The sequence below is a fragment of the Colletotrichum scovillei genome (genome assembly GCF_011075155.1).
Source record: "Colletotrichum scovillei strain TJNH1 chromosome Unknown Contig00009, whole genome shotgun sequence".
Classification (NCBI taxonomy): domain Eukaryota; kingdom Fungi; phylum Ascomycota; class Sordariomycetes; order Glomerellales; family Glomerellaceae; genus Colletotrichum; species Colletotrichum scovillei.
Window position 1 is genome coordinate 5,909,933 of NW_023336267.1, and position 12,490 is coordinate 5,922,422.

At 52.0% G+C, this 12,490-nt stretch overlaps 6 protein-coding genes across 6 annotated transcripts; 5 read left to right on the forward strand and 1 right to left on the reverse strand.

Annotated features, from left to right (window-relative positions):
- Nucleotides 1-159: 159 nt before the first annotated feature.
- On the reverse strand, nucleotides 160-690 carry HER10_EVM0000853 (glycoside hydrolase family 24 protein; the record flags this gene model as incomplete). The annotated part of the gene is made up of 4 exons (XM_035470620.1): nucleotides 160-228; nucleotides 277-307; nucleotides 376-548; nucleotides 610-690. 4 exons carry the CDS (start codon nucleotides 688-690, stop codon nucleotides 160-162), a joined length of 354 nt encoding a protein of 117 aa, XP_035328798.1.
- Nucleotides 691-1,786: 1,096 nt separating this feature from the next.
- Nucleotides 1,787-3,764, forward strand: HER10_EVM0011508 (HET domain-containing protein). The gene is made up of 4 exons (XM_035480939.1): nucleotides 1,787-2,022; nucleotides 2,634-3,006; nucleotides 3,068-3,440; nucleotides 3,495-3,764. The coding sequence occupies exons 1-4, from the start codon at nucleotides 1,851-1,853 to the stop codon at nucleotides 3,603-3,605; spliced, it is 1,029 nt and encodes a 342-aa protein (XP_035330103.1). The 5' UTR covers nucleotides 1,787-1,850; the 3' UTR covers nucleotides 3,606-3,764.
- Nucleotides 3,765-4,223: 459 nt separating this feature from the next.
- HER10_EVM0006827 (HET domain-containing protein) lies at nucleotides 4,224-6,468 on the forward strand (the record flags this gene model as incomplete). The annotated part of the gene is made up of 1 exon (XM_035476401.1): nucleotides 4,224-6,468. The coding sequence occupies one exon, from the start codon at nucleotides 4,224-4,226 to the stop codon at nucleotides 6,276-6,278; it is 2,055 nt and encodes a 684-aa protein (XP_035329531.1). The 3' UTR covers nucleotides 6,279-6,468.
- A 16-nt stretch (nucleotides 6,469-6,484) lies between these two features.
- On the forward strand, nucleotides 6,485-7,936 carry HER10_EVM0004787 (HET domain-containing protein; the record flags this gene model as incomplete). Its single annotated transcript, XM_035474420.1, has 4 exons — nucleotides 6,485-6,770; nucleotides 6,818-7,351; nucleotides 7,406-7,693; nucleotides 7,752-7,936. The coding sequence occupies 4 exons, from the start codon at nucleotides 6,485-6,487 to the stop codon at nucleotides 7,934-7,936; spliced, it is 1,293 nt and encodes a 430-aa protein (XP_035329261.1).
- Nucleotides 7,937-8,469: 533 nt separating this feature from the next.
- On the forward strand, nucleotides 8,470-9,712 carry HER10_EVM0006314 (NmrA family protein). The gene is made up of 3 exons (XM_035475903.1): nucleotides 8,470-8,914; nucleotides 8,971-9,147; nucleotides 9,211-9,712. The coding sequence occupies exons 1-3, from the start codon at nucleotides 8,507-8,509 to the stop codon at nucleotides 9,574-9,576; spliced, it is 951 nt and encodes a 316-aa protein (XP_035329457.1). The 5' UTR covers nucleotides 8,470-8,506; the 3' UTR covers nucleotides 9,577-9,712.
- A 443-nt stretch (nucleotides 9,713-10,155) lies between these two features.
- Nucleotides 10,156-12,285, forward strand: HER10_EVM0009165 (major facilitator superfamily transporter). The gene is made up of 4 exons (XM_035478664.1): nucleotides 10,156-10,938; nucleotides 11,010-11,383; nucleotides 11,448-11,651; nucleotides 11,708-12,285. The coding sequence occupies exons 1-4, from the start codon at nucleotides 10,742-10,744 to the stop codon at nucleotides 12,277-12,279; spliced, it is 1,347 nt and encodes a 448-aa protein (XP_035329820.1). The 5' UTR covers nucleotides 10,156-10,741; the 3' UTR covers nucleotides 12,280-12,285.
- The last annotated feature ends 205 nt before the right edge of the window (nucleotides 12,286-12,490 follow it).

Below are 12,490 nucleotides of genomic sequence, written 5' to 3' on the forward strand. Positions count from 1 at the left end.
TAGCGATATTTCTAAGATGCTAAGTGACGATGAAGAAATCTAGCGTAGGTGGCAAGCACTAGTCACTTGTGGTCAAGCAGGTCACCGTCCACGGTAAAGCACGTATGCGATTCAATTTAACTAAAGTACATACGCGGTCCTGTCCAATCCAACTCACACTCAAAGGGGAATGCAGCGCTTGGTCCTGTCGCCTCTGCTGCAGATGGGTGGCTTTCTGACGTTGCAGCACTATTTAAACTCAGCATCAACTCGAGCGATAGGAAGATGCATACTTACACGGTAGCCAGAGGGACCAGGGCAGTCGCCACTACATCGTACAAAATTAGCTATACATTCTGATGTTGGTTAGATAAAGAGTTGGATTATGAATCTTACGTGGAGTATGTGCCGCTGCAAGAAAGAGTATCCTTCTGGCAGTATCCGTTGCTGTTGCAGTCCGGGTAGAAGCAACACTTCACATCGGCCGGGTCATTGGGGCAGAGGTTGGTCTTGGTGTAGCCATTGAGAGAGCTGCACTTGGAGGTCTTCTGGCATGTACCGTAGTTTCCCTGTACATACAGAAAAGGCGTTAGTGGATGCCATCGACGTGCTCTTGAGGATGAAATAGACCTTGCTGTCGTGGCAGTAGCTTCCGATGGCTGCCAAAGCAGTGGAAGCGAACAGAGCTGAGATTAGGGCCGAAGTCTTCATTGTTGCTGTTATTCAGGGCTTGAGATGTAAAAACGATGAGAAGATGAGATTGAAATTTGTGCTGCTTGCTCCGGATTCTACATACACCTCCTGACAGGATGCTTCTGGCCTTTTATACCCCAGAGTCAAGACTGGCAACTCGATGTGAGATGGTATAATTAGCCACTGCGGTATCTGAACTTCTTGTCTGCGAGGACTGATCGGGGTCTTGAGCGCAAGCCTCGGACGTGAAAGTCCTCTTAGCTTGCTAGGAACACCGCGTTAGACGATCCCCTCCTCACCGGTCGTCTTTTGGAACATGCGCCTTGCCACTGCAGCATTTACGATCAAATGGCTACATCGCAGAAGTCTGGGCCAGTGCAGACTTCCATCTATGTTTCTCAAGTGAGACGACGGCCTCACCATTGGTTGGTCCAGTCCGTAGCTAGTCAATTGGGCGACAACTCCGAGAGGGACGAGAATAGTTGACTAGGTCGTTCCACGGGCGCTTACATAGGACAACATGACGAAGACACACTGAGGCTTTTCGATGCATTAGTCTCTTCAATACTTTAGTTCCAATGTGGAAGGAGGGTTTACTGCTCGAGGAGGTTGTCAAGTAGATTGCTTACACGGAGTCGGGGTAACGTTGAGTCTAGGCCATGCAAAAAGCAAACGAGGTGTTCAGCTGAAATGCAAGATCCAGGACCGAGACAACCACAACCAATCGCTTGGGACTTTCCCTTGAAAGGACTACATTTCTGGCTTGGAAGCCCCTCACGAAACTATCTTACTTAGACAGTTGTCTTTGGCAAGTATGTTGCAATTCGGGATAGAGTCGCTAGATAGCTTTAGGTTTCTGACCACCAACAAACATACTCTGCATGTGTTTCAAGCCACAATGGAACATCAAGGAAAACTACACTCAGAGAAATTACGGATCATTTTCCATGTCCAGGTATCCTATTTCTGTCAAAGCAGTCGCCAATCAACCGTTTGTGAAGATGGTGAGCCGGTGAGCCGGTGAAGGAAGTTACACCGACAAGCGAACACGTGACAGATCTCGGTGGATCCACGTGATTCTCAACCTTGAACGCAGCAGCAGCATCACCACGCATGCTCACTCACGAAAGGTGTGTGGCCGCCAATCTCATACGCCAATGTTGCTCCTGAGCTGGTGAATGGAAATGGACGACCGACGGCGGGGCAACATCCATGGCGGCCGTCCACGGCCTGACCTGCGAAGCCCCGAGCAGCTCACCCAGAACGGGTTCGACCTCGATGCTGAACCTGGAAGCCAATGGTCGGGCGATTATTACGACCGCCGAGCGACACGAGCTCTTGGTCCCAATGGTAGGTCGCTCTTTTCATTCTCTCATAGATGCCCAGCTCCCAATTCCTGTGTCATCTCCCCAAATGCCGCCTGCTTCTTTTCGCCTCTGTGGCTGCTGCGCAGTGCACAATGCACTACCAGCAGCGCGTCAACGCACTCAGAGCCGAAACGAGGGGCATCGCTCTTCTAGGTAATATTAAATCTTCCAGCCCTGCAAGTTCACAGGTGATGGTCTTTTGTTCGATGTCGCCTCGGGTTGCATGCGTCCGACAGGGGTGGTGGTTTCTCCATGGAGGGGCATCATTTCGACTACTGATTGATGAGAATCGATAGCTCTTCATTGCAGCTTTTTGCACAAACCTTGTCTAGCCTTCAGGTTTCTCCTCGATTTGCACTTCTTGCACAAAGAAATTGATGAAATACGGGAGAAATTAGTCTTTTATGTCTTTCGAAGTCGATTAGACGCCCAGTGCGGGAGATTGGACCAGGGGGCCGCATGACACCCGCCTGGTCCATGTTCTGGCCCCGGCCATCGACTTCGGACGGTCGACAAGAAGCAACCCAGCCATGGACCTCGACCGTTTCACTTCTAGCTTATTATCACAACACTGCTGACTCATTTACCCCTTAGGCGGCTCACGTCAAGACGAAGACGATTCTGATGACGGCGAGGCATTCCCACCGCAACGCGTTGACTGGGAGGCCATGAGAGCTGGCGCCAACATGGAGGAGTATCTACGAAGCCAGCCCATCCCGGAGTATTCTGACGAGGAGGGCATCAGCATGCCACTCGATGACCTTGGCGAGATCTCTGGCACCGACACTAGTGTTGAGGATGGAGAAAACGGCGACCAAGTCGGTGACCAACAAGATGAGCCCGAATTCGACCCCCTCGCTGTCGGTCTGAAAGAGATTTCAAATCTGGGGAAATTCACCGTCAGCAGCCACAAGCAGGGGAACGGCGTCGACCAGCTTCGCGACGACAGCTTGAAAACCTATTGGCAGTGCGTTTATCCGATGACCCATTCCAAGAATAAATGCACGCCTTTGCTGACAATAAGACAGATCCGATGGTCCTCAGCCGCACAAGCTTACAGTCTACTTCATCAAGCGAGTCGGCATCAGGGACATTCGCTTCTACGTAGACTACAATGAAGATGAATCTTACACACCAACCAAGATCATCTTCAAGTCCGGTACCAGCGAGAACAATCTCATTCAATTTGCCACAATGGAGCTCTCGACACCATCTGGCTGGCAGATCGTTCCAGTCGACGGCGCTGGCGGCGGCCCCGACGGCAACACGCTGGTTTCCTACGTGTTCCAAATGCAGATACTTGAGAATCATCAGAACGGCAAGGATACGCACCTTCGTTCTATCAAGATCTACGCCGCGGACACGGACACCCCTAGCATCGACGCGGACATATCGAACCGCGTAAGTTGATCTTCTTGAACATGCGACAAGTATTTGACTGACAGACATCTAAAGCGAGCTGTGAGTGAGGAACCAGACGAGGAACCTACAGACCCCTGGGATCTCTCCGTTCTCGAGGCTGGCCTGTCTGTTCCAGATTTCATGAAGGAACCAGAGATTCGATGAGTCAATGGAACTTGCTTCTTGATCCACGAAGTCGACACTCGAGTGAGCCACAGCCTCGGCCAATTTGGCTGGACATGTCACTCAAAGGGCGAGGGCGTTAGCGTGTTATGGGCTGCATATGACACTGCAATTATTCTTTTTGCTGTAATGATACCCAAAAGTCGGATGCGGAGAAGGCTCTCACAGAGATAGGAGTTTGGTGGCTCGTTACGCCCAACAAAAGGGCCGTTCTGGTAGACTTCCCAGCATTCAAGCGGCCATGAAAGGATGGCATGCTGTATTGACAACCCTACTGAGGTGCCACCGCATATTTAGCAACAGCTTCACACCATCCTGTGTCTTCTTGGCAGCCACGGCTGCCTGTCATGCGTCTAGCTAGCGCGAGCGGCTGAGGTCTGGCCCTCAGTTGATTGGCAACTTCCATCGTGACCCCTGCTGAACCGGACGAATTGTATCCGATTCTGGTAATAAGGCTTTTGAAACAAAATTCCGCACGTGATGGCGTTTGACATGGTTCGAGAGATATCTACAACTGGCTAACAGTGTGGCAGGATATTGCGAGCTGATGCTCAAATCCGAGAGCCAGAGGCATCAACCGGTCCTATAGAGAAGAGCACAATGGAACGGAACAGCACGTATCGATATCAATCTCTGCCACCGATTGCGGAAGAGGGTCGCACACCGGCCTTCACTCGACTCCTCTTCCTGTACCCAGGCTCGGGAGAGGACCCCTTTGAAGCGCATCTAGAAATTGTCGACATCGAGCATGCGCCTCCCTACGAGGCTTTGTCTTACACGTGGGGAAAACCGACGGAACAGCCCAGAGACTACATCTGGATGCAAGGCTGTCCTATGCCTATCAAGCCAAATTTAGAAGACGCTCTGCGCTCTCTACGCTTGCCGACCCAGGTGCGAAGGCTGTGGGTCGATGCGCTCTGCATCGACCAGTCTGACCTGGACGAGCGTGCTCGGCAGGTCCAGTACATGAGGCTGGTCTACAAGCACGCTGCCCGTGTTATCGTATGGCTCGGTCTCAAGACTTCCGGGACACATGAGGCGTTCCAGGCCGCGGAACGACTCGCAAGAATCAGAGAATTTACTCATCCGGCGGCTACTGGACCTAACGGCGGGCAAATCGATCCCGGCACAGTCCAGGGCCTGATGAGCAGCATGCTCGAAGACCTACCAGAGACATGCATGGTCCACTTGGACGAAGTCTTTGAACGCCAGTACTTCAGCCGTTGCTGGTGCGTGCAAGAGGTGGTGGCATCTGCAAGGGCGATTGCCAAGATTGAGGACCTGGAAATTTCCTTCTTCGATTTGATCGCCTCATTGATTGTGCTCGCGGGTTGGAAAAGCGAGATTCTCATCGACCGACCCTACCAGTTATGGAACTTGATCCTCATGCGACGGCAACCCAACAGTTTCCTCGCTCAGCCCGAGGTCGAGGGCTCGATTGGCTCGTTTCTCGCACTTCTGGAGCTGACGCGAACGTTGCAAGCTACAGATGATCGTGACAAGGTGTTTTCCCTCCTCGGTATCTGCGACGAGGGGCTAAACCCCGTGCTGGCGTTGACGCAGGTCTTTGACAACAATGACAGTTGGCGCATTCGGTTAATTCGTCGAGGCTTGACACGGGTCAACAATTTTGTCAATGGTCTCGCTCCGAATCTCAACTTTGGTCGGCCGAGAGCTTTGCGACCAGATTACAAAAGGGAGACCGTGCTGGTGTACTGCGATCTTACGAGGTTCCTCTTGCGCAAACAGCCTCGGATTCTAGACGTCCTTGACCACATACAGCATAACGAGGACCCAGGCGTTGGTGACTATCCGTCCTGGGTTCCAAAGTGGTTTGACCCAAGGACATGCTCCGTCTTCAAGGGAGCCTATCTCGCTGGCTTTTGCGATGGGCATTTCCGTTATTTTGCCGAGCTTCACGATATACCGGTCCGCGACGATCCCGTGCGGCCAAAGGTTCTGTCTATAGATGGGTATTCTGTTGATGTGGCATCGAAAACTAGCGAAACACTTGCGTTTGAATTTGGGGCTCGTGCTACTGTGGAAGCTATCGTGAGGGCTTGGGAGCAGCTTTTCGACATACCGATCGCCCCCAGATGCGGAAGAAAGTACCGCGATAACATTCTACTGGATGTGGCATTCTGTAAAGCCATCTTGGCTGGCGCTCTAGGTTCCATCATTGGCTATAGTCACCTCCTCACTAGAAATCAGGGAGGAATGAACCCACTCTTCGACGATCGTACCCATAAACCTCACGCAGAGCTCGACAGAGAGGCTCAAGACTTGGCGGAGACATTTCTTGCCCAGATGGCTGAGTTCGGTCTCCCGCCAACGGCGACGGAATTCGGGAATCCGGATCGAGAGGACAAGCTGCAGGTCTTTGGAGCAGGGGCGCGTACCTACTCGAATAACCGAAAGGTATTCGCGACCCGTGACGGTCGTGTGGGCATCGGGCCCAAGATGATGCAGCCTGGGGACGAGGTCGTCGTTCTTTTCGGGGGTCGGATGCCCTTCGTTGCACGACAGAGAGGTGATCACCGACTGCTGATTGGGAGCTGCTACTTGGTTGACGAAGAGCTGATGTGGGGAAAGGTAACCGAGAAAGTGAGATTTAATCGTGGCGGTCCTCCGCGGGTGACATTTGAGTTCCATTAAGTCGCGGTCGCGAGAATTTAAGTCTCTTCATGATTTCCCACCTCAACGGCTACTTATTTCAGCCTGCGCGTTGCTGCCCCCGACTTAACCAATCAAGCAACATTTCTTTCCTGCACACTGCGAAATTTGCTGTCGGATGACTTTCCGAATGCAAGGCCTCCACATCATCTGATACCAAAGACTGTCACCAAAAGCTCGAGTTCAGCATGACAGTCACGAAGCACTCGAAAATGAAGATTCTCCTGATCGGAAAAGGCGGTCGCGAACATGCCCTTGCATGGAAACTCACTCGATCGCAATCAGTAGAGCATGTCTATGTTCTGCCAGGCAATGCTGGCACCGGAACCTTGGCGAAAGCCTCGAATTGCCACGAGATAGCCGTTGACGACTATGATGGCCTCGTGAAGCTGTCAAAGAGGCTCGAAATCGACCTTGTCGTCGTCGGCCCAGACGACGCTGTTGTTGGAGGCATGGGAGATCACTTTCGAAGCAGTAAGCCATTTGCATCAAATAAGGAAGTACCTTCTAACATATCATAGATGGAATCCGTTGCTTTGCCCCAAGTAAGAGGGCAGCCATCATCGAAGGCTCCAAGGACTTTGCAAAGGACTTTATGTGCAGGCGCAATATTCCGACCGCGTGCTACGAAACCTTTGACAAGGTTGACTGCGACAAGGCCAAGGCGTATGTACGAAGGTTGAGCCGCAGAGTGGTCATCAAGGTGGACGGCCTTGCAGCAGGAAAGGGTGTCATCCTTCCCGAGACGACCGCAGAAGCGGAGCAAGCCCTCGAGGACATCATGCTCAAGGACAAGTTCGGTGATGCTGGCGAGATGGTGATCATTGAGGAGTACCTCGAGGGTTACGAGATTAGCGTCCTTACCTTCACTGATGGAACATCGATTCTCTCTCTGCCGCCGGGCCAAGACCACAAGCGCGCTCTTGACGGCGATAAGGGACTGAATACTGGCGGTATGGGCGTGTATGCGCCTGTGCCTTCCGTGACTGAGGAGCAGATGGCCGACATTGAAGAGAAGATCATCCTGCCGACTATTGTTGGCCTTGAGTTAGAAAGTAAGTCTGGAACAAAGTAGTGATAACACACATGAGGCTAACCTAGAGACATAGGGAGACCTTTCAACGGCATGCTCTTCACAGGGATAATGATGACGTCCACAGGCCCCAAAGTGCTTGAGTACAACGCGCGTTTCGGCGACCCAGAGACACAGAGCATGGTGCTTCTCCTTCCAGACGAGGCCTTGCTTGAAGTCATTCTCGCTTGTATAGAGAACAGGCTGGGTGACATCAAGCTGGAAACACTTGCAGGTTTCGCCTGCAATATTACTGTTGCGGCGAAGGGCTATCCAGAATCACACAGGGAAGGGGATATTATCCGACTGGAACCTACCTCTGAAGGTGAGTCTGCATTAGTAGGATTGTGTCATGTTCTATCGCTGACCACATCCATACCTAGGTGTACATGTCTTCCACGCTGGAACTGATCAGGTCAACGATCAATTATTCACGGCAGGCGGTCGTGTCCTGTCCGTTGCCGCGACGGGTGAAACCCTCGAGGAAGCAGTATCGGCTGCTTACAAGGGGGTTGAAAGTGTTCATTTTGAGGGCATGTTCTACCGCAAGGATATTGCGATGCGGTAAGCCAGGCCGAGAGCCGTCTACATTCCTCTCAGACTCCGATTACGGGATAGTTTGGCTGATACGATCAAGCTCGCTGAAGCTCGCTCCGGGAAGGGCCGAGGATGGTCCTCACTAGCTCGAGGGGTAGCCAAGATCGGAGCTTGGACCGTTGCCGTTAAGGTTTCTAAGGTGATAGGTCAACAAGTTCGGATGACCTTTTGGCATGGCTGAAGGCAGATAGCCAACCATCCAACCTGACATGGCCTGGCTCAAGCGTCGGGACATTTTGCGAGGGCGGGGTGGTCTGGAAGGGCCGAAAAGTCCATGTTCTAGGCCCAGCTGACATGGCAAACGCATGGGGAGGTTCTCTGGAAACTTTCGGCCGTGAAACATTGCAGCCACTGACGCATCGGTAGGACCGTGATGGCGGGATGCAGGAGATGCAGGCAACCGATGGACCCGAGTCTAGACCGTTGTGGTGTGATGTCACACACGAGTGAGCCTTTATATAGTAATCTCGAGCTCCCCCGGACTCCCCGGAGCTACAAGTCCGGGGGTACGTTAGTTTTGGCAGATGTAAACTCGTTTTCGATGTGCTCAAGCTCTCTCTCTCTCTCTTCATCACCAGCAATTATGAACGTCTTTGTCGTTCCGGCGTCCCCCAAGACTGGGCAGGCAACCATTCGGTCTCTCCTCGATCACCCTTCGCAGCCACACGTAACGGGTGTATATCGAGACCTGGGAAGAGTACCGGCTAAATTCAAGGGCCATCCTCGATTTAGGGCTATCAAGGGCGACGTTGCTGATGTTTCGAGTCTCAAGTTCGCCGGGGCAGACGCCATCGTATCCATCACGCCTCCGCAGTACTCCGAGTCCAAGCCGATAACTAGAGCACGGGAGATGGCAGCAAATGTCAAGTTTGCTATCAGCAGAGTCGGGTGTTCAGTAAAGCGTCTGGTATATGTGTCAAGTATAGGGGCTCATTTGGAGCATGGGACTGTAAGTCGAAAGAGAGGATATTCGCAGAAGGTAGATGGCTGAAGTAGGTGTCGTAGGGCGAGATAAGAACGAACTACGAGGCAGAGCAAGCACTCATCGGTGCCGCACCCGAAGTGGTCTTTGTTCGATGCGCCTACTTCATGGAGAATTGGGCATCCGTACTCAAGACAGTGAATGATGATACACCACATTTTTCTTCTGTGCTGTGTCCTATAGACTATGCAATACCCATGGTAAGTTTTACCAGGCATTTTGCTCGAAATGAAAAAGCCACTTTTCTAAGATTTATAACCAAGGTCTCGGTGAAAGACGTTGGTCGGACATGCGCAAGGGAAGCTCTCGCAACAAGCTCGCCGATGCGACATAATCCCTACATCTTCAACTTATACGGGCCAAAATCATATTCAACAAAGGACGTGCACAGAGCGGTAGAAGATCTAACATTCAAGTACAACAAGGTCAAGGTCACTCTGGTGGAAGATGAGCAGTTGGAGGACTTTTTTGCACAATCATATCGGCCACCGACGGCTGAACTCTTCGTAGAGATGACAAGGAGTCTCCTGCCCGGAGGAATTGTAGCCGGGAATATGCGGGAGGGACATTTGCTTCAGAGGGGGAGCGAGACTCTGCGCGAGGTGATTGAAGACATCCTCAAAGAATAAAAATGCGCAGAACACTGGCGACTCGAATACCCAAGTGATGACAATTTTCGCCGCCAGCGAGAGGAGAGGAAAGCACAAGAAAAGAAAGAGAAGATCAAGATCAGCTTCGCAAGAGAAGAAAGGAAAAAGAGAGGCACTGGCCGCTCGCGAGGGGACTAGAGCTCCAAACCGGCCAAAAAGGTCATCAAACAAGACCCGCCTTGCTAGCTCAATCGGTAGAGCGTGAGACTCTTAATCTCAAGGTTGCGGGTTCGACCCCCGCGTGAGGCTCAAATCCTCACCGCGATTGGCTAAGCCACTCTTCGGGTCCTTCATCTTTTGCTTTTTGCACGGCTGAAGTTCTTCACCTTCAACGATGATGCTCGAAATCAAGCGGCAAGCCACAACCTTATCTTGGCACCCACCACTAGGTGTCTGAGGTGCCACGCTGTGGAAAGAAATGATGGCCGGGTTTGTAACTTCTACTGCACCAAAAAGCGGCCATCTTTTGTTGCCACCGCGTGGGTGCTTCCTTGGATGCAACTGGGAGTACGCTGTCATACAGCCACCATCATGCGCCCGTCTTCTCCAAGCTGCAGTGAAGCCGAAGCCGAAGCCGATGCAGGTTAAGTTAAGCCGAAGGCCCATCAACGAACAAGCATAAAACATGCGAGTGCCCAGGCCCCCCAAACAATTTTGTGTTACTCGATCAGGAAGAACAAGCATATAGTGTACTCGCTTCCAATGACTAGGATGTCTCGCCCCGTGTTGAGAAGCCGTTGGAGTCAAGAAATCTCGTACCCTGTTTCCGTCTTCTTCGGCTCAACCCACAAACCATCCAGGCAGACATGGTCGCTTCGAGGAGGGCTCCAACTGAATTCGAGATCCCGACATTGTTGATTGGCCTGATGTTGAAGGTCACAGAGAAGCTCACGCAACATGGACACCTACTTTTGACCGTTTCCCGCTTGACCCACAAGGTGGTACTCTCGTTTAGCGACTTCGCAAGCCGACGCTTGTCTGACGGGATGCGACAAAGATGTTCGGCTTGAGAATGCCAACCTGGACGGCTGGAATTGCTCAGTTAGCTTTAAGAGCGGCCCAGCGCTCTCTCGATTTCGGTCTTTGGCAGATCTTATCAAGCGATCTGCCCACGCTGATTTACCATTCCCTCTGACGATCCGAGATGTCGACTCAAAGTACCCCTTCTAAAAAAGTCTCACAGATCGTGATGGCGTATGATGAAGAGAAAAGTCAACTTCCGTCATCGCCGACAAGCGACGACGAGACAGCACGAGTCGACGAGGAAGAGCTAATTATGGACCAAGGACTTGTCGCATGGCTTCAAGTTCTTGGAAGCTGGATTCTGTTTGCTAATACCTGGTACGATGACCCCATACCAGCTTACGCTGGTCCAGACAAAAGTCGCAGTACTCAAGTTGACGTTACTCAAGGGGTTTGACAAACTCATTCGGAGTCTTCCAAGCCTACTACTCCAACGTCCTTTTACCAGACGCCAACCCGTCGGCTATTTCTTGGATCGGCTCCATCCAGATCTTTCTTATGATGCTCATCGGTGTCTGCGCGGGTTGGCTTCTCGACGCGGGGTATCTTCGCTTCATCCTTATTTGTGGCACTACCATGACGTCTCTCGGGCTATTTATGCTGAGCTTGTGCACGAACTATTGGCAGATTCTCCTCGCGCAGGCGCTCTGTGTCGGAATGGGCAGTGGGTTGCTGGGATTGACTTGTGTGGCCGTGATTCCTCTCTACTTCCGCGAAAGGAGAATGATAGCGACTGGCATTGCTGCTACGGGAAGCAGTCTAGGTGAGCTCCGAACAGACTCCGAGGTGACAATGTACGCAAGCACGGGTACTGACGTACTTTCAAGCGGGAATTGTGTATCCCATCATGGAGAGACGCCTGATTGCATCCATTGGCTTTCCTTGGGCTGTTCGGGCGTTCGCATTCATCGTTACCGGAAGCCTCCTAATTTGCATTGCCATCATGCGTCTTCGACCCAATCTCAAGCGGCGTGGTGCTCTCTTCCGCCTGAAGCACTTTCGCGATGTTCCCTATGTCTCATTTTGCATCGGTCAGTCTCATTTCCAAAAGGCCTTCGACTGATTACAGTAATTAACACACAATCAGCCTTCGCCCTTATGATAGGCTCGGTTTACATCCCCTTCTTCTACGTGGATGCCTACGCCATTCGTCTGGGCGTCGATCAAGACACGTCCTTTTACATCCTCAGCGCCATGAACGCTGCAAGTCTCCTCGGTCGTCTAGCCCCCAACTGGCTTGCTGACAAGTACGGTGGTATGACCGTCATGCTTCCTTGCTGTCTTTGCTCGGCCACCGTCCTCTTTCTCTTCCGCTTTGCGACTGACCTGCCGGGTTTGGTCGCAATATCAATCGTGTACGGCTTCGTCTCGGGCGGCATGGTGTCTTTGCCTCCGGCTACTATTGCGAATTTGACGGACGATTTGTCAGAGTATGGGACGAGAATGGGCATGGGATACACCATCGCCAGCTTTGGCGCGTTGATTGGGAACCCTATTGGAGGTGCTGCGCAGCGTCCGCAAGGAAACACAGCGGCAGATGTGCAGCGGGAGTTTCAGGGTACTTGGATCTTTGCTGGGGGTTTCATGCTCGCAGCTTTCATTTCGATGGTGATATCAAAGTACGTCAGAGTTGGATCGGTCTTGCGTGGTAAATGCTAGCCTTCAGATTTTGCTGTGGTCTCCTCTCTATAGGCTTTGGCCCAGTAACATAGGATCACCCAAATCTAGTTAAGACAAAGAGTAGAATGTAACCTCTGCAATCATCGTCCTGGCCGGGATCGTAACGGAGATCGGAAAGCCGCCGTAATCTGGTTCCTCGTTAGGCATCATCGCGAACTTGCCGCTCCTCGTTTCATCTCCATTAAGAACC

Bases quoted from the DNA above. Each gene is read 5' to 3' on its own strand.
- HER10_EVM0011508 (XM_035480939.1), top strand. From the start codon at position 1,851: ATGGAAATGGACGACCGACGGCGGGGCAACATCCATGGCGGCCGTCCA. The intron at 3,007-3,067 runs GTGCGTTTATCC...ACAATAAGACAG, and splicing joins AGCTTGAAAACCTATTGGCA to ATCCGATGGTCCTCAGCCGC. The intron at 3,441-3,494 runs GTAAGTTGATCT...AGACATCTAAAG, and splicing joins ACGCGGACATATCGAACCGC to CGAGCTGTGAGTGAGGAACC.
- HER10_EVM0006314 (XM_035475903.1), top strand. From the start codon at position 8,507: ATGTGCTCAAGCTCTCTCTCTCTCTCTTCATCACCAGCAATTATGAAC. The intron at 8,915-8,970 runs GTAAGTCGAAAG...TAGGTGTCGTAG, and splicing joins CTCATTTGGAGCATGGGACT to GGCGAGATAAGAACGAACTA. The intron at 9,148-9,210 runs GTAAGTTTTACC...TTTATAACCAAG, and splicing joins TAGACTATGCAATACCCATG to GTCTCGGTGAAAGACGTTGG.
- HER10_EVM0009165 (XM_035478664.1), top strand. From the start codon at position 10,742: ATGTCGACTCAAAGTACCCCTTCTAAAAAAGTCTCACAGATCGTGATG. The intron at 11,384-11,447 runs GTGAGCTCCGAA...CGTACTTTCAAG, and splicing joins TGCTACGGGAAGCAGTCTAG to CGGGAATTGTGTATCCCATC. The intron at 11,652-11,707 runs GTCAGTCTCATT...ACACACAATCAG, and splicing joins CTATGTCTCATTTTGCATCG to CCTTCGCCCTTATGATAGGC.